General features: G+C 41.6%; 2 protein-coding genes across 3 annotated transcripts in view; both read left to right on the top strand.

Annotated features, from left to right (window-relative positions):
* The window catches only part of zgc:101569 (probable enoyl-CoA hydratase), a 51,770-nt gene extending 33,246 nt beyond the window's left edge, over positions 1-18,524 (top strand). Inside the window, exon 8 of the mRNA XM_013270348.3 lies at positions 18,402-18,524. The gene's annotated coding sequence lies outside the window, so the exon portion shown is untranslated. The remainder of the gene's footprint in view (positions 1-18,401) is intronic.
* The window catches only part of bmp6 (bone morphogenetic protein 6), a 48,376-nt gene that overhangs the window by 8,246 nt on the left and 16,159 nt on the right, over positions 1-23,971 (top strand). For both annotated transcript variants that reach the window (XM_025910155.1, XM_003443605.5), the window contains exons 3-5: positions 18,402-18,594; positions 23,332-23,480; positions 23,639-23,836. In XM_025910155.1, the coding sequence (XP_025765940.1) occupies positions 18,402-18,594; positions 23,332-23,480; positions 23,639-23,836 (540 nt within the window). The remainder of the gene's footprint in view (positions 1-18,401; positions 18,595-23,331; positions 23,481-23,638; positions 23,837-23,971) is intronic.

Below are 23,971 nucleotides of genomic sequence, written 5' to 3'. Positions count from 1 at the left end.
AAACTGTTCCTACAAGCCTTTATGTGTTTCTATTTATAGTGAGGAGCACCTACATCCCTGTTAAAAACATTAGAAAATAAGTTTATTTTCTGGTGTATGTGCATATGTTTGTGTGTGAACATTTAGAAACGTAAGGTCCCTCAACAACAATGATGAGTGTGTCGGGGTGGAGTCCGTTCTTCAGGGTTAGGGTCAGGGGTCACGACATGAATGTAGCCACGCAAGTCTTTACAAGTACACAAATACAGACTCACGCTTTCACCGTGAGTGTCTGCTCTGGTAAACAGAGAGTATTTGAATGTACCCTTTAGACAACTTGGAACTCGAACTTCATCACACAAGATGTCTTCATCACACACTGCTGCCCGTTGCCTGTTCCCAGGCTGGGTGTCTCTCTAAAGAGGACGTGCCTGAAACAACAACCGCGAGTCCGCAGTGAGAAAAAGGCCCCATATGACCACCAGTGCTCTTGACCCTTCTGAGCAAGTAGCCTCCCCTTTCTGCAGCACCGCTGCTGACAAATTTACGAGCCCTAGGCTGACCCACGGGCTGACTTTCTAAACACGATACTGACAGGAAAACAGTCAGAGACAGGAGAGATGAATTGAGGCGGGGAGGAAGAGTGAGATGAGAAAAAAGAGTGCAAAGGAGGAAGGTAAGCAATAAGTGCTCTCGATATGCTGTGCACAACATTTTTGAGTAAAATCTAAAATTTCTAAATCGAGGCATCTCTGGAGAACGAGAACGACAAAGGTCGGTCAGGTGAGGAAGAAGAAACAACAAAGAAAGATGGGTTTAATCTTTTTCTACAATCAGTTACAAAAACATTTTAGAAAAGAAAAAAGTCAAATGATGTGTTTAAATCCTAAACGCTCCAAATTTATAAGGCATTACATATGTGCAACCAAATAGATTAGGCCAGAGGTTTAAATCCTAAGTGAGGCCACTCATAGAAAAAATGTATCCATTCCTCTTGCCACCAGGCAGTTTGGATTAAAGGTTCTTATCACTAAGGATGTGCAAGGGAAACTCTGCCCAGTGCTTCCCCCTGTTCTGACACTTTCCACATATCTGAGCAGCCGGTCTCCTGGAGACCTTATCTCAATGTTTAAATGTCCAGTATGAATCCTTTTTGAAGAGGAAGTCTCCCATTTGTTTTGTTTTTTTTGTTGTTTGCTTATTTGTTTTTTGTTTTTTTGCGGATAATATGCTCAGATCTCCCTTCATCCAGGTTACGTGACGTGTGTCCAGCCCATGTCTTTGATGACGCATTCCTCTCTCCCTGTTATCTGTATTTCACATCCAAATAAAAGAAAAACCAGCTGCACAGAGGCAGAACGTCTCAGCCCAGTGTTGTGCTACAGATATCTCTAGGAACATGAAGGATATGAACCTTTAGATAATTCCCGTAACTGCAGTAAATGTTGCATTCGTGCACCACTGTGAAATTATGAGATAATTTAAAGTGGCCAGTGGGAAGCTGGGGAAAGTGTTGACAGTCATTCAGATAGTCAGACTTCATCACTCGCTGTCTTATTTCACAAATTCTCAACACTGTAGCATATGTGGCGTTTCTGCTCCAGCCCGTACAAGTCGAGAGTGCAGAATTTCCCTCAATCTGGATACTTTTATTAAAACTGGCACCATGTTTCCTCCAAACTTCAGGCAATAGATATGTGTTAGGGCGACAATCATACTACAAAACTGCGCTGTATAATAATATCAATAATACTTTTTATTTGGGTTTTCAAAACACTCAAAACCACCTTAAGAATGAAGGCAAAAAAATTTAATAAATATTTAAGTAACTATTTTTTTAAAATGTTACTAACATGTAATTGATTTCCTGTTTGAAGCAATAAGCTTTCTCCCTTATGGATGTCACCGAGCCCTGAAAACACCAAAACATTAGAAGCAACTTTTCGGCAGACTAAGCAGTCAGTGACCGCGTGAGCTATTACACCGCACTGCACTTTAATCAGATTTCTGAGGCTAACAACGTGTGGTTTCCTTTTTGAGGTATTGCACGTCCACCCAGTGCTTTAATGACTCGTTTAGGCCACGAAACATCCTTCCATGTGGACTCATTTTGGGTGGTTTTCTACTCTCTGTGTGCGTGAACACCCTGCTAATGATTTTGCTTCTAAAATCATTTATTCCAACAGCGAGATGAAAACACGTGATTAGTATGTAATCTGTAATTAAAATGGAAAAAAAAGAGCATAATCGAGTATGCTAATTTCCTTCTTTAATCCCTGCGGTGTTGCTTATTCCTGTAACATTTCCCTCTCTTCAGTTTTCACTTATGCATTTTTTTTCTACAGCTGTTTGCGGTGACAGAAGCATTGATCACTCTCGTGTTTGTAGCAGTGTGTTGCACATTTACCCATGTGTGTTAAAGGAAGTTCCCGGCGAGCTTTACTGAAATTATAAAAGACTGTTTCGATGTGAGTTTCTAAACGCTCTGTGCGAGCTCAGATGAAGTGGAGAAGCCCGATGCGTTCTACACTTTCATTCTGCAACGCTCTGCTGACACCGTGGACAGACGTATTATTAGAAACCTTGATTACTTTTCTACCGATTTTCCTCAAGGCCCACCTGCTTTTTGAATATCCAGGTATCCGGTTACCGTCGCTGTTTTTGGAGCCGTGCCTGTGTGTAAAACAAGCAGTAGGTCTTACATGTAAGTCGGCCCGGGGGGTGGGGGGGAGTATTGAAGCTGGCCCAGACTGATTTATCAGTGGATCATGTGCTCTGCCTCTAAGCCGCTGAAATGCATTGTGGTCACCGTGGACCTTCCAAAGGGAATCACACTGCGGTCCGACTGTCTTTATGACAGACAGAGTGGAGGGAAGAGAGTGAGAGAGGTGAGGAGGGAGCGACATAATAGAAGAGAAGATGTGTGGAGAGGAAGAAAAAAAGGGAGGTGTTCACGTGGAGAGCGAAAATAGAGTCCCAAACATCATCGCGGGGCGAGCTGGCCTTCTACCTTGTGGCTGTGGAATGCAAAGCCACCGATATTTTGCCTTCTCCTTTGGAAACAGCTGTGTTTCCCTTTTTCAAAGATATTTTTTCCTTATTTATCGGATCCCTGAGGAGGGATCCATCTCTCAGCTCTGACACCGGCTTCCTCCTCTAAATCTGGGACCAGACACACACACACACACACACTTATATGCGCACACACTCAAACGCATGCACACCTGCTGCCCAAAAGCAGATTTTACCGGCAGATCACTAAAGCAGGCTTTTTCGCTGCCTGTGCTGCTGCACGTCTACAAAGGCACACACACAGACAAATACAGGCAGACACGTCCGAGCAGGAACACACAGCAACCTGAAGATGACGGCTGTGCAGACTACATACAGTCTGTGCAATCAGACCTCAGAAAGCCAATAAAAGGGGGGACTCTTGACAGCCGCCGTCCCTTATAGACACAATCTAAATAAAATGGGGCCTGGTAATAATTCAAAGCCACTGAAATGGTTTGTTTTGCTGAAAATGGGCCCATCAAAAACCGCAGGAGTTCGTCTCTGTTTATGGAATATTCACTTAGCACCGAGTGGTGGCCAATTTAATAAAGCAGCAGAGGGAGCAATTTCTGAGAGGGTCTGTGGTCACAACCCAAGAGGAAGACCATAGGTAGCTATCATCATTCATATAAACCAAAGAGGAAGAGCCAAAACCAAAGAGGAGCCGAGCATCAAGGACAAAGAGCATTGCAGAAAAAAGGAACAAGATCAGAGGTTTCTTTCCTTCTTTTTTCCTTTTTCTATTTGTTTTTAAACGATCATACCCTCCGTTTGCTTGGGGTCGCTGATTTTCCCAATAAATATTGACTTTAATGGTGTCTTTGAAAACTATTACTGGTCCACCTGTCGTTCTCCATTTGGGGATTTCATTTTGCGACCAGGCAACGGCCAGAGACATTTTTATTTTCGAAATTCGCTGATAGATTTGCAGCAGTCTCGTATTTTTTCAGGACGCAGTCACGGACTCAGAAAAACGCCCTCTCTCCTGGCCACTGAAATGTTTTCCCCTGTATCTAATGACAACCAAAGGATAGCAAGTCCTTAAAATCAGACCAGCTTTAAATGGAGCATCTTTTTGGGTGCCATGTACTGCAGGATAAATCATCCCAGTGTAGGATTGTTGCAAAGTCAACCAACGATGTTTGGTTGAGTTTGTCCTCATGTTCGTGTCGAAATGAAATGACTTTATTAATCTGAAATAAAGGGAGAGAATCCTTGTTTTTGTCTGCAGGGGAAAGGCCTGCCTTGCATGCATTACGGCTTACAGTTATAAACCTCACATTAAATGTGGATGAACTGGTGGATGTCAAAGTTAAGGCGACTTCAGTTTGTGTGTCCTGCTTCCTCCAGCGAGGCATCCGGCTCCTCCAGCCACAGGACCAAACCTTGTGTGAAGACCGCTGATCACAGTTGAACTGAAGTGTAGGCCACCATTAGCCTGACCAGAGGCTGTTGTGACAGCTGCTTTACTATAGAATTACATTTTTTATTAACATCCCATAAAGTGGGGGGGAAATCGGCGGGGTTTATTTTCCAGCTCATTTCTGTTCTGATTTCATGGAATTTCCTTATAAATGTGAAAAAGATGTTACACTGTCTTTTGCTGACAGCTCATTGGCCCGAATTGGTGTCCAGTGAGAAGAACACTTGTTTTTACAGACTTTAGGGGAAATCGTAACTGGCCATTAATTTTAGCAATTGTTTGTAGCCATTTCAAGTATTCAAATTGACACCAATGCTGTTTCAAGATTATAGATGTGGTTGTAAGGGGTGAATGTGTGTGCATGAACTCCCAAGGCTTCTTTGTTACACACACACACACATATTTGTCTTGTAAATCCTGTGAGGTCCCTTTTCCTTAGCTTTGAAAACGCCATATTTTCAGTCCAAGTTTTCTTTATATGCAAGAGCTTTAGCAAATTGCAGTTTTCCCTGGAATTTGCAAGCAGTCTTTTTTGAAATGTGGCGTATCTGATTATCTCTAAGCAATGCTTGCAAACCTCGCCTCGTTCTCATAAATTCAATCATGATTCCAATCCGTAATGGTCAGCGTAAGCTGAAATAATATCCCGATTTTTAAAAAGTGATTCTTAAAGGTTTTGACTGCAAAACTGTGATGTGACACTTTCCAGATGTATAAATATGTAAGACTATTGCACTCTGTCCTCAATCCGCTCATCCAATTCAGGGTCCCATAGAGCGAGCACATAGAGACAGACAACCATTCACACCTATTATTAGAGTCACCAATCAACCTAACCCCACTTATCAAGAACGCAGAGAGAACATGCAAACTCCACACAGAAAAGCCCCGGGCACATGGTGGATTTGAAACCAGGACCTTCCTGCTGGGATGCAACAGTGCTAAACACCACTACACCATGTAGCGTTTGTGTTATTATATGTTCTATTTGATTTTATGAACTGGGATTATTCAGAAACACGAGAGATTCACTGTTTAATGTCTTTTTGCCTGGTTGTTATTTATCCACCACGTACTTTTTTGCTAACTTGCTAACAAGTGTGCTCATTCATGGTATTTGTAGTGTAGATGTAGTTGTAGTACTAAGTTCCAGTGGGTGTCAGGGTGACTTAAGCACAATTTAGCTGCATCAACATCTTGCTACACTGAGCAGATGGCAATAGAAGTACAAGACAGACCTTTTCAAGAATGAGAGCAGTTTAAGGTACACAACCCTTTTAGGTAGGGGATGTGTGTAATGTTTCATTCATAATGCTGAAGAAGTGAGCTATGGTAAGTGAACAGGCTACCGTGCTTAAACTGCATTGGGTTTTGTTAAATTGGTGGTTGTATTTCAATGATTGCTTAGACAATATGAGATATTACGACCTATATGTAATTAAGGGAATGTATGTTACGCACTTTTGTAAACTTAAACATATAAGACAAAAAAACAAAACGTATAACCTTTAACTCTGTGTGGGAGCTCACATGTCTGAAATAGAGTACTGTTAGTAAGCTGTTAGGTCCTGATTGGTCTGGTCTCAACTTTAGGGGGAATTTATTGTAAGTAATTTAGTTATAATGGTTTTGTGTCACTGTGACAGGCTGGTGACCTGTTCATGGTGGTGAACTATGGGAGCTGGCATAGGCTCCAGGATTCCTGTGACCCCGAATTGGATAAGTGGAAGAGGATGGATGGATGGATGGATGGATGGATGGATGGATGGATTGTTTCGTGTCTCATGCGTAAATACTCCTTTGATTTGGAAATATCAATGGAAGGATTCTGCAGGTGTGTAATAAAGCCTGGAGAAAGACTTCTGGAAACAGCTGGACGCAATAAATTGACTTAAGCTAACATTTTGTGAAACCTCTGATTACAATCATTAGTTCCCTTAATCTGCCACAGACCCTGTCTTCATCACATAATGTTGTATTTATATATTGTTTATTTGTGATAGATATGAAATTATGGAAGAAAATGAACTGGGGAAAAGAAAAGCATTTGGTGATTTTGGAGATGCTACCGCGCACCTCCAGAGACTACACCGACACAAACAATATGTTTTGAACCCGGTGATGTTGCATTGTTGATGGAGTTTTTCAGACTTTGTCCTGTGTGCAGAAAAACATCTGGTTAGGATTTTTTTTCCATAAAGAACCAGCTTCAAGACTTTCGTCAGATTAGTCTGAGTTCAAATGAAAGCCAGTCTGTCATGCTGCGCTGTTAAAAGAGATCCGTAAATGTTAGAGTGACCAACCAAGTAAGTCTTTTACAGCACAGTGCTTAGGGTGCACATTTATACATGAAACCAGCCGTGTTAACATGCCATAAACATAACCTGTAAAATTATGTTGCTTTATGCTAGGCTGCATTGCAATCTACGTTGCCTCATATTGGTTTTTCTAACTTGTCTTTTGGCTAGCTATTACCTTACCTTCTTTTCCCTAATCTATATTACTTTACCTTGATAGTAGACTATACTTTCCTTTAAATTAACATACATTAACTTGTGGAACCGTAAAGTGCTGTTGAAAAAAACTACAGAGAGAAACACAGATAATCACATAACCTTGTGGTTTTAATGAACCCTACATCCGTGCTAGTGGGATCGCATCTTAATCCTGACAAATTGTGCTTGAAGGGATGGAAGAAAATCTCCTACTGACACACAGGTATGACATATCCAGCTCCTGGAGGCCATCTGGAGTCTCCACAGAGAGCTGAGTTTTGAGACTGCTACCACTCAGCTGTCAGTACATTGATGGAAAATACTGATACTGCTCAGTCCAACAGCCATACCTCGGATATCTATCTGTTAGCAAAGCCCCAGCAGAGGAGCAATTACAGCAAATTATCCTTCTACCCTCAGGGTTAGGCACACACACACACCCACACACACATGCAAACCCACACGTATTGCATCTGAAAATCTCAAAACGACAAAAGATAGATGTGTATCCAGTCTTCATTTTATCATCTTGTATGGAATGCAGCACAGTGGTGATGGAGCTTTGGGATAGTGGGAACAGAAATCAGATACTCGGTGGATAAGTGTGAGTTTGTGTGTGTGTGTGTGTTTGTGCGTGTCCTGGGACGGTATGCCTGACATTACGTGTCATGGTTTTGGATGGGTCTTTAGAAAAACCCAAATGGTTTTTCAGGGATTATGTGGAAGATGATGGCTGTAGAAAAATGTGATTATATGGTTCAAATGGGGCCTTTGTTCCTGGGGATGTCTGTCCAGTGAGATCATTATGTACTGTAACCTGTGGGAGGTAATGGAAGGGGAGAAGGCTCGATATCAAGGCCACTGATGAATGTGCGCCTGTGTTTATGCAATAGCTAGCTCTCTCTGGAAGTGCTGTATTATTTCCACAGTGTGTGCTTTGCCATTCTAAATCAGTGGATGCGTCCTATCATCGTTTATAGCGGTTAATGTTTTCACTCTTACCACCATCTGAGAACTAGTCTGTTAGTGACAAGTAGTGACTGTGCAGATCATACGCAATGTAAAATATGTCTGTATCTATTGTGATGTCACCCACTGGTTTGCAAAGTCCTTTGCTGAAGCATCGGGATGAGTATTTCCATCATCTCCATGTTTGATCTCACTGTGAACCTGCATATTCATTGGCTAACCTCTTGTCAGTCTCAAGGCTTTAGCTAATGACGATATCCTGAAATGACCATAATTTAAAAAAATTATTTTACTCAGTTCGACCCAAAATGAGTGACTGAGCCCATAAACTCATTGGAAAGTGTTTGCAGAGATCACATCAGAGTGTTGTTTTCCCCTAGACTTCCATAGGGCCGCATGTCTTTTTGCAACTGCAAGTATCGCCCCCTGGTGGCTATTAAAAACAACACGCGTTTAAGGCACTTTTCAGACCTGGAAGCTACATCTTTCGATTCCTGTATGATCTTTACTTTACGATAAAAAGTGCCTTGAGGTGACTCGTGCTGTGATTTGGTACTATATAAGTAAAATTACATTAAATCTATCTTTTGTGCTGTGTATGGTGCAGACCAGAAATCAGGAATAGTTTAACTATAGCTGTACATAGACTGTATATTTAATATTTATTTCATCAAAAGACTTAAGCACAGACTTCTTTGTCTGTTAAAATAGTCGCCCAAACAACAAACAATTTTATTTTTACAGAACCAAATCACAACAACAGTCACCTCAAGGTGCTTTATATTCTGAGGTAGACCCTACAATAATATATACACAGAGAAACCCCAACAATTATATGACTCCCTATGAGCAAGCACTTTGGCGACAGTGTGAAGAAAAAACTCCCTTTTAACAGGAAGAAACCTCCAGCAGAGCCGGGCTCAGGGAGGGGCGGGGCCATCTGCTGCGACTGGTTGGGGTGAGAGAAGAAAGACAGGACAAAAGCCATGCTGTGGAAGAGAGACAGAGATTAATAACAAGTATGATTTAATGCAGAGAGGTCTATTAACACATAGTAAGTGAGAAAGGTGACTACAGAAGAATACTCAGTCTTAAAGGCAGCCAAGACAATAGATAGTCAATTATTGTAAAGCTTTGATACGCTAAGCAGCACAATTCTTGTGCACCATGAGTTCTGTTTGGTATTTTGTTCTTTCAAGAATCACACCTCAAAGATATCTTTACTTAAAAAAATCCCTTAACAAGTGTAGATTCTTACTCAAACCTATTCTCAATAGCTTCATATGTGCCTGGGCCACTCCAGCACTAAATGCATGCCTTGGCTGTCTTCAACCATCTGTCAGCAGCACTTAACAGTAATCAGTAAAGACTAATGTGCGAAAATCACTTTACTGATTTCTGTTGGACACACAGGGTAGAGCTGTTGGCTGCTGTTCTCTGTTTGTTAATGGGGCTTGACTGTCTGCAAATGGGCTGGACTCACTGCCTCATACCCTCGCTATGGATGAATGCTGCTGCCTGGCCCTGAATTCGCGCACTGTTGACTTCGGCCACTGCGTGGGTGGGGGGGTGTATCTGATATTACATGTTAGTGTTGTTACTGCGACACATTAATGCTGCTTCAAGGCTGTTGTTCCAACTGACCAGTGGTGTTTTTGTGATGTCATAGGATTGCTGTTTGGTGCAGACGACTGGAAAAATACTAAAGTGAGAAGTGCTCGCAGCAGGGTCCAAGTGTTGGTGAGCCTGTGGTGAATGAACGGTCGAAACACAGGGCTTTTAAGAGTGGGCTTCTTGTCCCTTGTCAAACCAAAAGCAAATGTCGAGTTCTTATTTTCAGACTTGGTGGACTTATTGTTATTTTTTGAATTTTTATTTTTTGTTTGGTTTCAACCACAGGTTTGGTCAGGTTTTTGGAAAAGGTCGAGGTTTGGGTTAAAATAGACCCTTTCACAGCTTTGACCACGTGTTAGAAAAGCCTTCTGGCAGAAAGCCCTAAAGGCAGTTTCGTCCAAGTGCGGTCTCTCTCCCCAAGTGGGAAAGCCATTGATGTCACAACAGCATAATTGGCCAGATCCAATTAAATTAAAAGACCTTTTATCATAATTCTTTTCATGCATCCATGGATCTGTGTATGTGTCAGTGCCTATGCACATATAACTACCTTGCCTGGATGTGTGTCAGCCATTTTTAAAGGTCTAGGTGTTGTGCTTACATGCATTAGATATAAACTGGCGCTCTTGCCAGTGGCCCTTGGCTGGTCCTGTGGCGCTCAGCGTGTCGGCTTTGATGCAGGGTCAGAGGGGAAGATCAGAACACAGGATGAGTCTCCAAAGACATATACACATGCCCTTGCTCAAAGCTGATGATGACTCCCAGCGGACCCCTCGATCCATACCTCAACCCCAAGAGCTGTGCTGCCAGCTGCCCGACTACAAAGAGCCAAACCACTCAGCAGAATGCAAAAACAGCTCCTGGTGGCAGCCAAGCATAATGGTAACACCTCAGGCCACTCATGCTGCTTCAGTGTGTGTAAATGTCCTGAAAGCTGCCAGTATTCTTCTGCTTTACCAAAGTCAACAGATGTCTCAATGTTTTATCTTTCCACACTGCACCGGTGCCAAAGGTTAAAGAGTTTGAGGCATAAAATCTGGCTTCAGCCTCTTCAAAAAGACTGGTGTTTACAGCATAAAGATTTCCACTTAATGAGATGTTTTCTTTCTGAATGAAATAGTGGCAATCGCCGAAGAGAAACGTTTCCCGAAAAAGTCAATCTGACAGGCCAAAGCTTTAATTAGATGAGAGCTGGGAGAAATTAATGATAAATAGAAGGCATGGACATATCTGATGTGTCCTCAGAAACCATCAAGTCTGAGAGAAAAACCAGACAGATTATGGGCTGTAATTACATAAACACAGATGGATTCTTCTCATGCCTTGCACATCCAGATCATTTTTTATTGGTTTAGCCGTCCGCAGTCTTTAACAATGTTGACAGGTTCTTGGTGTGCAAAAATTTAAAGGGTCATTTTGAAGGGTGTTTGTGAAAATGTCCACACTTTTTAATCCTTCTTATTCACTTTATCTCTGCTTCGGTCTCTATTTCACTCAGATACTTTGTAGCTAATAGAAAATAGTAGATTAAAAAAGCTTTTTTTGTTTGTTTTTACGTGGATTTACTCTAGTTTTGTCATGTTTTATACACCCTTCTGGATGTTTGTGCCCAGCTTAGTTTAACAAGGTTTAACAAGGGGTTTCTCTTCCATGAGAGGAAAAAGGCAAGCATCGTCTGGTACCTGAAACAGGACAACCAAATGACAGCATTGGTTATTTCCTGATGGGATGAAGACTCAAAGTAACTGTTGTTTTTTTTACACATGTGCATTATGGAACATTCTTTTCATGAAAAGTTAAATATATAGATGGATGCAAGCGGTAGAAAAGAAACAGTTAAAGGTCTGCTATATGCAGCAGCTGATGTTAGCTAAACTGGGAAATGAAGGAAAATTGGACGTGTTATTAGTCTGTGTAAGGCCCTGTGTGGCTGCTGCTCAGAAAAAATTAAGCAGTCTTGCATGAATGGAGCTGTGACAGAAAACATCATAGGACTGAGGTAAAATCGCTCGCACAAAGGGTCTCAAATGTTTGAAACTGTGAGGATAAGAAAAAAAAATGTTTAAATTGGCACAACGAACCAAATTTCTCTGCCTGTCATCAACATGGTAAAATCTCAGTGAGAGACTTAATAAAGGATCCCTAAAGACTAGATTATCTGGGTCACAGGTGCTCTGCTCTCAGTAATATTGTAGGACGGGTTAAAGCATGCAAAGCTACAACATGGAAAAACTGAAGATGCAGTTTTGATTCAGGATGTCTTCCTTAAATATTGTGAATAAAAACTCCTTACATGCTCGATAACTTTGAGGATAATAGCAGTCAGTTGAGAGAGAAGGTGATGGCTGTCTTGCTTGGTGGTTGGAGGACGTGTAGAAGGATGTTGGAGGGATGTGATGGAGGCGGCCGTCAACCAGCTGTCCTTCAGAGGGATTTGCTAGGTGGCATTTAGAGTGTGACCGCTGACCACAAACTGGACAGTCCCTATTTTTGTTTCCTTATGTTGAAGAACAGTGCAGTTCTTCAGTCAGTGTTTATACTGTAAATTAGGCATGTATCGTTATCGCATTATCGGTTTTGCATCTGCCGATATCGATCCATTTTGACCGATATTGGCATATAAGATGGTAATTACCGTTGATGCTGGCTGATATTTATCTGATGTGTCACATCCATTTTGCCCGAGGTAAATGTTCAAAAAATTAGCTGAAGGGCTAAAAAACAGATCCGTGGTTTAACAGTTGGTGCGTCCATGGTATGAGTCCCATTTCTTTTAGTTCTTAGTTTGCCGTCGTCCCTCTGCTCATACAGTAGATTTCCTCCTCCCTGTTTATACTTTCTTCTCCTGCTGCTCTCCCTCACTCCTCCAAATGTGGTGCAACTCCGCAAACGATCACTTTCTTGGCAGATGAATCTTTTTGTTTTTTTTAAATCTTTGTGATCATCAGTCATTGTCAGATTCAGATTTTCTCGTCATTTATTCGCCTGTTTGTCCACTCGTGCACCCCGGCTGTCTCCCTGCACGATCAGCATCTGGCTCAAACTTTCTCTTGCTAGAATTTCTTTCGACACCTTTTCCTCTTTTTCCTCCTTTGCTTCTTAAAGGGATGCACGCCTTGGTTTGTAAAAAGTCGGTCTGTTGGGATAAGGAGTCTGTTTTTTCAAGGGATGAACTTTTGCTTTCCAAATTTGACTTGGAAGCCTCATTCAACAGCTGTTAATCTGAGTTTTTATGCAATTTGGAGCAAAATTATGTAATGAAAGGTATCTTATGTAAGAAAGCATTTCTGATGTAACTTGATTTATTAGCCATTTCAGACCAGTCATAGTCACAAAGCCATTACATAACAATTTATTAGATATATGCTAATAATAGTTTTCAAGTGTAGACTGTGTTTATGGACCACACGGCTGCGTGTGGAAGTAAGAGATACCCAGAATCGTGAAGTTGTGGTGCTGTGTGTGTTTATGTGTGTGGGTTGCTGTAATACGTACAGCAGTAGGAGCTGAAGAGCAGCGCCAGATGTTGCGCAGGTGGAAATGAGAGAACAGCTCCCGCCAGAGTGTCCAAGTGAATCTGCAAATCGTCCATCTCACTCTCCTTCTGTCACCGACTGTCTCTCTCGCTTCTTTTCTCATATCACCCCGGACCGTCTCTTTCCTCTTCCATGTCTTATCTTTGTCCCTTTGGTCTTTACATATTCCTCTCTCCGACAGCCGAGTCTATCTTTCCCCATCCTCACATAATCTTATCGACGTCTCTCTCCCTGTCATCGTGTCCTCGTGTCATTTTAGATCACTTTCTTTTGTTCACCGTATCCAATTTAATGTGTCGTTCACAAACGTTTCTTCCTAAAATCATCCTAAATCCACTCGCCTCTCTTTTACAGCCTCTTCCTGTTTCTTTTCCTTGTTTTCTCAGTTTCTCAGCCTTCTTTCGTTTCCTCTCAAACATTAATTGTTTCAATCTTTTTCTGTCTAACGGTCATCATTTGTTCCTCTCTTCTCCCCTTGCTCACTCTTACTGCTTTGCCCTTCTTGTAACAGATGAAATTCCCTGCAGTGTTTTGGTGAATCATCGGAGAAATTCCCCGGGATTGTCAGGCTTTCTGGTTAACCTTAATTTCCTCTGTGTAAGAATGAAAGAGAAAAGGCATTAACTTAGTCACTTTATGTTTGTGTTGATTTTCTCAAGAACTGGTGATAAGCGATGGAATGAAAACACAGCGAGGTCACACACCCATGCCTCACTATGAATATTGTAATTATAACTCTTTTCCCATCTTTAGAACCGCTTTGAATAAATTCCTCTGTGAATCACCCAAATCCAAATCCCTTTTCCTTTCTGTGTGTTCCTGTCTTAAAGCCTCGTCATGGTGGATTAGCGCAAAGGTTATGCTGCTTGTGTGAAGGCTTCCCTTTGATTTTAGATGCGAAAGCTCAGTGGATTTCAATCGAATTTCAAGCTGAGAAGGTGGAGAAGCAGCTGGAATGCTACTTAGCTGCTAACACTGTGGCTCCCAGGCTGCTTTGCAAAGGGCTGTGCTGAGACGTGAGGCTGAGGCTGTCTCCATATTTCATGCCTTTAATTGCTTGTCTTCATATAGACGCTGTTTAAAGTGGGTCCCCTCTCTGAAATTAGCAATATGATTGATTTGAGCAGGCTCATTATGAGGCTGAGCGAGCTGAGGAGCGCCTCGAGATTTTGTTTGGAAGTGATGAAAATAAATGTGAAAACTGTGAATTTCATCAGAGCCTTCTGAAAATGGTGCATAAGGTTTTTTTTCCACCTTAGCAAAAACAGTTTTTTTCTTTGCCTGGAATGATCGAGACTTCTCCTGTGTGATCGTAGTAAATTTTGTTGGAGTTTCCAGGAAACACAAAGAAGTTTACAGTTGAACTCCAGGACACTGCTTAGTATTGCCATAGACTGTATGTAAAAGATGGAAGTAGCCATCTGATCTGAAAAGTAGCTGTGCTGGATTCCAAATGAAGGTGATTTTTTGTAAGTAAGGCTATGAGAAAATGACTCTACTGCTAACTTCATTTATTATCAGTCAAACACCTCTGGAGAGTGCGACCTCACTGTGGTTCGTATCTATGGAGAATTATGTTCAGTTTCTCACATCTGTCCATAGTCAGCAGCAAACCTGCGTTAACATGGGCACAAGGCAGTCTTTGCTGCTGTTGCCTGAATAATTTAAATGTCAGCTGATTTAACCAGTTGCCTTAAGCTGTCCTTTTACATGTTATAAATAAATACCAAATATGCAAATGTAGGCTCACTACTATGATTACACCGTTAAGGGCTGTAGTCCAGCTGTCAATGAGATAATTTGGCTTTGAGCACAGTTAGACTAGGGCTGTCTTCCACATGCTTTTAATCCTTCCCGCTGTTTTATTTTATACATTTAACATTTATTTCAGGAAATATAATAAACGGTCACCACAATAAACTCCTCCTGACCTTCTCACCAACCTACAGTCTATCAGAGAGCTTTCAAGTAAAAAACAGTTAAACGGGGAATATCACATTTCAAGCGATTTGTATTCAAGCTCAGGGGTGTTGACGTGAGCGTTGTAAAGTCATTTAGGGTGCATGACCTCTGTTTAAGGCGTCCACACACAGACACAAACGCTTTTCTGATCTATCCACCCTTGAACACAAGAGCAGACCTGTTATCACACATAACACGTGTGTGTGTGTGTGTGTGTGTGTGTGTGTGTGTGTGTGTGTGTGTGTGGGCAGCTTCTGGAATAAGATGATGAAATGGTCACTGTCACATCTGATAAAAGTCGCAGTGATGCTGATGTGAATAACAGCTTGTGCTCCATAGGTGGTTTCCTTTGCTCCAGTGGAAAGTGTTTGAAGTACAGAGCGGCAGACCTCGCACAGACGTAAACTGAGATGCTTCGTTTTATTATAATCTTTTGATTTAAGTCACATCAACTTGCTTTTTTTTTTTTTTCTCAAGAATGTAGTGAAGCCAGAAAGATACATCTTCCTTCTTGGCCCTCTTTTTGCTCACTCATTCAACATTCATGTAAAAGTTGAAAATGTCCAGAGATGAGGGGAGCTTTGACCTTGCAGGGTGTAGGTACAAGGTGGAGCTGGCATGTCTGGGAGAGTCTGATTAGTTCCAGTGTTCTCACATCAACACAGTTTCTCTTCTGCTATGACTCGAGGAACAAAATGTGTCATCGGTCCATTTCTGGGTGGGTCCCCACATCATAAAAATTACCAGGTTTTAACAAGTCTGGCTCAGGTACAAAACTGTAACTTTCTTACCTAAGATTTGGACTGTAAAAGTATGCAAAATTAATCTTTGACTTTGTTTAAATAAAATATAACTGACTGATTCATGCTGGGACCTGTGACCATATATTTCAATAAGGGAGGCATACTTTGTCCTTTAGTCCCTCCCATGTCATCTTTGGTCAGTTATCCTGCTGTCACTGTGTAGTTTAGCATATTAACTCGTTTGCTGGTGATCATAAAGAAATATTTAGATCCACATCTTCAAGGACACGAAGACCAAACAAAATAAATCAGAATCAGGTTTATGATGAAGTCCTTGGAAAATGTTGTCCTCTGTAACAGCGGTCCCCCAACTCCCGAGATTTGAAGCTCGGATGTGAAATTGATGGTTTTCAGGGTTTTTATTGTTTTTATCATTAACTCAGTTTCCCTGGGTCTTTTCCCGTGTGTTATGAATAAATCTTTCTTTGGTTTTATTTGTTGTATTTATCCATGACACCTTAAAGGTCGGTCCGTAAAAATAGTGTCGGACGTAAACCGGTCCGTGGTGCAAAAAAGGTTGGGGACCGCTGGTCTATAAGGGGTCCCTGAAGCCAAAACTTGGGAAAAGCCCTGGTTTAAAGGGCAAACATTTGATCAGATTAAATCAAAGTCTTTGGAAAACATGTTCCTATGTTATAATTAATAAAATGAACTTTTATTCAGCACTCCAATAAATATTTATGCCTAAAATGCTGACTTTAAGTAATTTTCCATGTAATTTTATTGAATTTTAAAATGTTTAATTTAATCTAATCTAGTCAAATGTAATTTACTTAATTGTTAAATACTTAGTTTATACCAAGCGTATTATCCTTTACCTTACCTTTGATTTTGTATATTTCAGTTACATTTTCCTCATAGAGCTGTTAGTCAGTGTGTGCTGACTTCTGTGTTGCTCCTTTGGTGTTCCCTCTGTTTTGTACAGTCTAAATAACTAAATTTAATTGCACAAAGTATAAGTTAAACTTTGGTACTTTAGCTTTGGTATGATCCAGTTAAAAAGACAGTTTTCACACGATTCTGTGCAGTCCTGCTTCCACAGGAATTAAAAGAGTAAGTAGCAGCCAGGTGCTGCGAATCGATGCACTCAAATGCATTAACTGATCATCAAGTGTGAGAACCTCCATAAAAGCTTTTGCAGTTTTTGCAGTTTGCTGGTTTGGAGCGTCACGTTTGTGTTTCTAAACTTCTGATTTGTCTGAACAATGAACAAATCGTTTGTCCTTCCAAAGAGTCTTTCAGGCAGGCAATGACAAAAGTGCACATCCTGAAATTTTGCAGGAATGAAGCTATTTACATCACACACCCACACACAACTGAATACAGCCATTGCTCAGCAAAAAGCCATAATTACCCTTTTTATCTCCCCCCCTCATCCTCATTGTCATGTTTATAAATTTTCTGCCTTCAGCTGCACATAAATGTATAAATGAGAGCATAAAGGCTCATTGCAGCCCCCTCCATGTTTACTGTATTCCAACAGCGGATTAGATGTGGTGGCTGTGTTTCTCTGGAGGCGTTTGCTGCACATGTGGGTCGGTTTGGGAGCGAGACCAGTTCAAACTGGAGCGTGAGACTGGCCACGGATCAAGGCGGAAGATGGATCTGAGTTGTGTGAAAACGTGGCCTGTGTTCGATCTCACAGTGGGTGAAAAACTGAGGTGGTAGTGTACGTCTGACTGTGGTACCAAGTTGTTCTGCGCTCAGTCGGTGGGGGTGAAAAGTCTGCTGAACCTCGCTGCACTGAGCTGTAACTGCAGATGATGATAGAGCGTGTGTGTGAGCATGCCTGTGGGGTGTACGAGGGTCTATTTAAAGTGTGATGGGGTAAGAATAGCGCATTGATGAGTATAACATCTACTGTTAGTGTTGGCCTGGGTATTTCTATACACAGCCTTCTAATTGTACACAACACGCTCCTCTTTATTCCTGTCCCCGTCTTACTCCCCGTGTCTGTCGACTCTCCGGGTCCTTCCCTGTGGGAGAGAAACCTCCAGCAGAGACGGAAACGATTCCCCGGAGAGCACATTATCATTATGGTGCATATTGCACTTAAAACATAGGAGGGAGAGCATTTTGTTGGTTTTCGTCATTTCACGCTGTCAGAAGTGGTCGCAGAGTGACTCTAAGTTTGCTGCTTTTGGCCTTTTGCTGTGAACTGATGATAACAGGGATTTATTTATAGCAAGTGGAAGCCAAGAAACCTATTAGAGTTTATGTATAAATCACATGTTTGACATACTTTAAAGGCGTGTCTGAAAAGGATATCCGCTCATCATTCACTACTGCGTATTTACACTGAAACCCTGTTTGCGGATCTATAATTTGATCCTATTTGTGGAAAATGGATCATGAGCTTGAATCAAGCTGCTGAAAAGAGAGCATACGGGCCAAAAGAGATGAATAACATTTGATCTGTAGAAGCACAAATCAACCCGCGATGTTTTCTGATGAACATTAGCTTCATTTAGCTTTACGTTAATAGCTTTTTTCCTCACCCTGGTTTATATCTCGCCCTGTGTGAGCTATGGTCCTAAAAGCATGCGTATGTGTTTCTAACCCACAGTGGAGTACGACAGGGAGCTCTCACCGCACAGGCGTCACCACAAGGAGTTCAAGTTCAACCTCTCGCAGATCCCAGAGGGTGAGGCCATCACCGCCGCCGAGTTTCGCCTCTACAAGGAGTGCGTGAGTCGTGCCTTCCGCAACGACACCTTCCTGCTCAAAGTCTACCAGGTGGTCAAGGAGCACCCTGACAGGTAGCATATAAACTTTTACAGAGTTTCCAACGTCTATGCTGAAGCCTGATTCGCTGTTAGATTTTCTCTTGATTGTCTCATCTGTGTTTGTGCAAAACTATGAGTGTATTTTTGTGCTAACTTGGGAAAAACACAAAGAAGTAATACGTTTTGTGGTTTTACGCGTCTCATTAACGTCGCATGGTTTCCAGTAAAACTGACAAAATGTTAGCACATCATGTCCAACTGAATTAGCACTGATCATCTTTTTAGATAAACAATAAATCTCAGAATTGTCTATACCACACTATATCTTAAATATAGGAGTTTTGGTTTTCTTGCATACTCTTTTATTCACATTTCTTAAAATATACTTGAATAAATAATAATCGTTTACTGGTTTTCAGTTGTATGATTTGCACAATCGTTTTTTTATCTGTGCTAAATGTGCACGATCTTGGCTTGAGCACTTAACATCCGTCTCACTTACAGTGAGATCATAGCAGAGCAGATATGTGTAACTTATGTATGGGTTTGATTTGGGGGTCATAAAATTACTCACCCCGCACCTCTCTGGCTGAAGCTGAGAATATTTGATTATTACCAAAGCTCTGGAGCACAAATAGTAGTTGAATTTATGAAAAATACCAAAGATAACACAGTGTGACAGATATAAAATACTGTTTTTGCACAAACAAGGTGATTTCCAAAGAGCCATTAGCTAAAAACCTGGCATATCTCAGCGTGGTGTGCAGTGTGTCCTTAGAAACATTTGTGGAAATTTACAGCAGATGAACAGTATCTGAACCTCATGTCCTAAAGAAACAGGAAAAAAATCCAGAAAAGACATGATACAGAATCTGAAGCCTTATCAGAAATAGTCTCAGTTGTTAAGAAGCTATTCTTAAGGAAGGGAAACAGAAAGAAAATGGTGTCGTATGCCAAAGTACACAAGAACTGGACTGAAAATCAGTGACAACATGTCTGATGGAGTGATGAAGCCAAATTATCAGTATGTGAGAAGCCCAGGAGAGAGGTACAAAAGTGAGTGTCTACAACCGTCTGAAAAACAGGGTGGAGGCTGTGTCATGGTTTGGAGCTGCAACTTAGCCAGTGGTGTTGGAGATCTTGTCAAAATTGATGTAATTACGAACACAGAAAAATACCATCAGACTTTAACCCACCACGCAATGCTATTGGAAAGCATCTGACATCTCGGCAGAGAACAGAACAAAAAAAAGCCAACATCCAAAGAAGAATGTCCTTTGAGATGCCTGGAGAACTATTCCTGAAGACTACTTAAAGCAGTGATGAGGAAGCTGCCTTGGAGAATTCAGGCTGCTGAAGAATAAAGAAGTTCATACCAAATTCTGACTTTTGAGATCGAATTGTACAAACTCTGTTGTTGGACAAGCTAACTGGATACTGTATTCCCATGTTTGTTTGGATGTTTCAATAACTCGATGCACTGCAAAATATAAAGAAATGAGGTTCAGCTCAAGGCTTTTGCGCAATACTGTATTGGGACTGAGCTACTAAATTTTCCTCTAATTCACCCTGAGATTAATTTTATGAAACTCCAAGGCGATGAGTGGAATCGGACTTTGGGTTTCAGCAGCTCTTAGCTGTGAAACACGTGTGCGTCGTTGGCCCTGCAGGTAGGTTCCTGTAGGCTCCAAAAGTATTCACGTTCACATTTTCTGGATATCGAGGTGCAAAAACGACGACTTCTTTCCGTCTCCCCGTGTGTTGCACATACTTTTGGCAGCTGCTGTGCTTATAATGTAAAATCAAGCATTACAGAAATAGCACAGCTTCAAAATCCTCACCAGAAAAAGCATCCTAAACATTTACTCTACATTAAGACTGCAGGGCTAGATAAACAGAGTTTCTGAATGACATTTGTGTTTTATCAAGCCCGCCCACCGTCGACCAGCACAAACATGGAGAGAATGTCTGATATCTGTTTTTAGCCTTACGTAGCTCGGTATATTTAGTCACATGCCAAAGGAACTCTCTCCTTAAAAAGCCATTGATGAATGACGAACTGTTACACTTGATTAATTGTTTTGTGTTAAATAAAAACAATTCAGTCTGTCAGAGGATTCACACACAGTAGATGTTGAGAGCTATTTATTTTCTCCTTTGTCCCTATAGCGGCTGGTTTGTGCTCTCACTTTCTCTCCAGTAAAAACATTTTTATTTCTGGAGATATTTTCAGGTTAAAGAGATAAAATATGTCCATTTATATGCCTTTAAGAAAAGGCCTGCTTGTTATCGGATGGAGAAATAAACTGCATTTATAAATACCCGCTAGTAACTGCAGTTTTACATTATTCGATCTCTTCAGTGCAGATATCATCTGAGGTATTGTCACATACATGAGAAAAAACACAAGCAAAGCTTTTATGTCATTACTGTTTTTTTCTCCGTTTTGGAAAACCGTCCCTTCATAATCAGCGGGAAGCCCATTAACTTTCTCGTGCTCCTCCTTCCTATAAAACCCGACTCGTGCTCTGACTCCGAGCTGTAATGACAGAGCGCTTAATTAGCCTGACGCCCGGCTGAGGAATGTGACAGATTACAATGCAAAACAAAAAAAAAGGTGGCCGGCCTGACTTTGTATTGAGAAAAGACAAAGACTGTACCAACTCAGGAGAGTTAGTTCTTACAATCTCTGTCTTTTCCTCCAGATGTCTGACTTACATATCGTTTTTACGGTCTTACAAATATGCCATTGCACCAGTTTCAAAGACGAAAGCATGTGAACTAACCAGGCCAGCTGCGAGTCACATTTTCCTACCTTGGATAACAATTTTAACAAGTCACTGACAAGACTCATAAAGGGGATTTATGGCACAAAGAAACACGACTTTGACTCTTGACCTTATTATTCCAGTTCATTTAAAGCAGCCAGTCAATAACACATTCGTACAGTAGACCGTCACCCTGCAGGTGTCTCTCTCATGGACTCCCTGCTGTTCTCTGTCACGCGAGCGTTACACGACAATGAGGCAGAAACACAAGTGCACCTGGGACAAATGTGCGAACTCAGCAGTAGGGTGGAGTACCATATGCGTGTAGGAAAACAGGGTGTAGGTGCTCATACGGAAGCCGTCAGAAACACTCATTAATGAGCAATAAAGAGGGGCTGCTGAAGCATGACTGCAGGGGCATTCTCTGAACACCTGGATGATTGCGAGGCTTTGATGTGTCTCGTGGAGGAGTGTCCGACAGGACCGCCGCAGTGTTATTACTGCTGTAATGGGACGGTGGGAGGACAGTGGCCTCTTATCATTCACACTGTCTTTTCCTTACATCTCCTCTGCTGTCACTATTTTTACCCCCTCCTCTTTTGACACATTTGAAGCCTGATTCGATGCACTCACTTTTGTTTTTTTTGTAAATGATATTAACATGCATGTAGCCTGATATCATACTTTTAATTCCTTCCTTTTCGTAGTCCCTCAGAGATGTAGACTTTAAGGTCAGATCTACGCTAGAGTAGAATACAGTATCCCAGCATTTTTTGTTAAGTGCCGCTATCCGTCTTCCTGTCATTTTGTTATGATACTCTTACCTCGATACAAACCAAGAGCTTCTGCGTCTTTGGTTTCTTAAAGCGGTAGATCTGCCCTTTCTAGTGTTGCATGATCTCAGTGATGCTCTTTGCTGCCCCTGTATTTTATACATAAGACTGAATGCAGTAAACCAAACAGGTATAAATTGTCATTTCTGTTGAGGACGCTAAAGAGGCAGAGCCACACAGCAGCAAGTTTTACTGAGTCAGAATTTATTAATCATGAATCGAAAAGGCAAAAATTTAAAGCTACATGGACCCAAAATGATCTGCTGCCGGTGGAAAGCAGCACAGTGGACTCCTTAAGCGTAATTCAGACTTCTGCGGGAAATCTCCGTCGTGACTTACGACGTAACTGGAAACTCCCTCTTAACCCCACATTATAACTTTCCACATTCATGCGTCAAACAGATGTGTAGTTACATTTCTGGGGAGGTGGACGTCAAGTTACCTGGAAGCATAGTTCAGGCATTAGGTCAATCATAGCACTTTTGGCAGTACAATATCTAATAGCAGCTTGTATTTAATTGACTTAATACAGAAGACAAAATTATTAGTGTAATTTATTTCTATTTGAACAATGACAGAATTATTTCAGCAATAGCAGAAATGACCAGGCTCAGTATCATTGCCCCCCTGAAAACTGGTGTTCTTATTGACTTTTATAAAGGACAAACCTCTGCCGTGCAATGATGTGCTTTAACTTTGTAATGGTCAAAGACTGGAAAACCTTATCTTCCAATTTACACACAGTATAAAAACTTCAGCAACAGTGTGAGCTGTCACCTGAGAAAGCATCTTACCACCACAAACAAAAGATGTGAGTTTAGTATTAAGTTATGAAATGTGAAGAACTGGAATGAGAAAAATCATCAAGAGATTCAAAGAGACCCAAACAGTGCAGAACAAGCCTGTCAGAGGTAGGAAGGGAAATATTTCAAAGACTCTGGGAAGAAAACTAGTGAGAATTACATCTAAAGAGCCCAGAATAACTGCCAAGACACGAGTGGAGAAAGATTATGCAAACTGGAAGCACGTCCTTTGGTCAGATGAGATGACTACACCCATTTTTAATACCGTTCCAGTACATCCATGTACAAATGCCAGTATTGGCACAAGTATTACTAATGTTTCGTCTAATAAGTTTCTTCTTGTGTTTGTTTGCCATTATGTCACAGAGAGGCAGATCTGTTCCTGCTGGAGTCTCGCAGCTTGTGGGCGGCTGAGGAGGGCTGGCTGGAGTTTGACATCACTGCCACTAGTAACCTGTGGGTGATGAGTCCTGCACACAACCTGGGTCTGCAGATCAGCGTGGAGACCAGCAGCGGTGAGGGATTCAATTGCACGTCTCTTTTCTAATACAAAGCCATAGTTGGAGCAGTTAAAATGCATCACTTTCTCTCAGCAAAGTAAAGGTCAGCAGTCATAGCTGGAAGTTTTTGATCTTCTGTGGTTCGTATTTACTGTGATCTTTTTCTTAAACAGGACAGAGCGTCAGCTCCAAGGAGGCGGGGCTCGTAGGACGTGACGGTGCACTGGATAAGCAGCCTTTCATGGTGGCGTTCTTTAAAGTCAGTGAAGTGCACATCCGCACCGTCCGCTCCGCTAGTGGGAGACGGCGCCAGCCGCACCGCAATCGATCCGCACAACCGCCAGATGGATCTAGAGGGCCGGGCCCAGCAGGTCAGTCTACAGGAACGCTGAACCTTAACTGACCTCATTACGCAGTGCAGTCGTGAATGCAATCAGACTTAAAAGTAACATAATAGCAAAAATGATCTACATCCACTGATGTCACTGACGTCCAGCCCGTTGAGA

The sequence above is a fragment of the Oreochromis niloticus genome, linkage group LG9 (genome assembly GCF_001858045.2).
Source record: "Oreochromis niloticus isolate F11D_XX linkage group LG9, O_niloticus_UMD_NMBU, whole genome shotgun sequence".
In the NCBI taxonomy this organism is placed as follows: domain Eukaryota; kingdom Metazoa; phylum Chordata; class Actinopteri; order Cichliformes; family Cichlidae; genus Oreochromis; species Oreochromis niloticus.
This window is presented reverse-complemented; position numbering and strand designations above follow the sequence as displayed.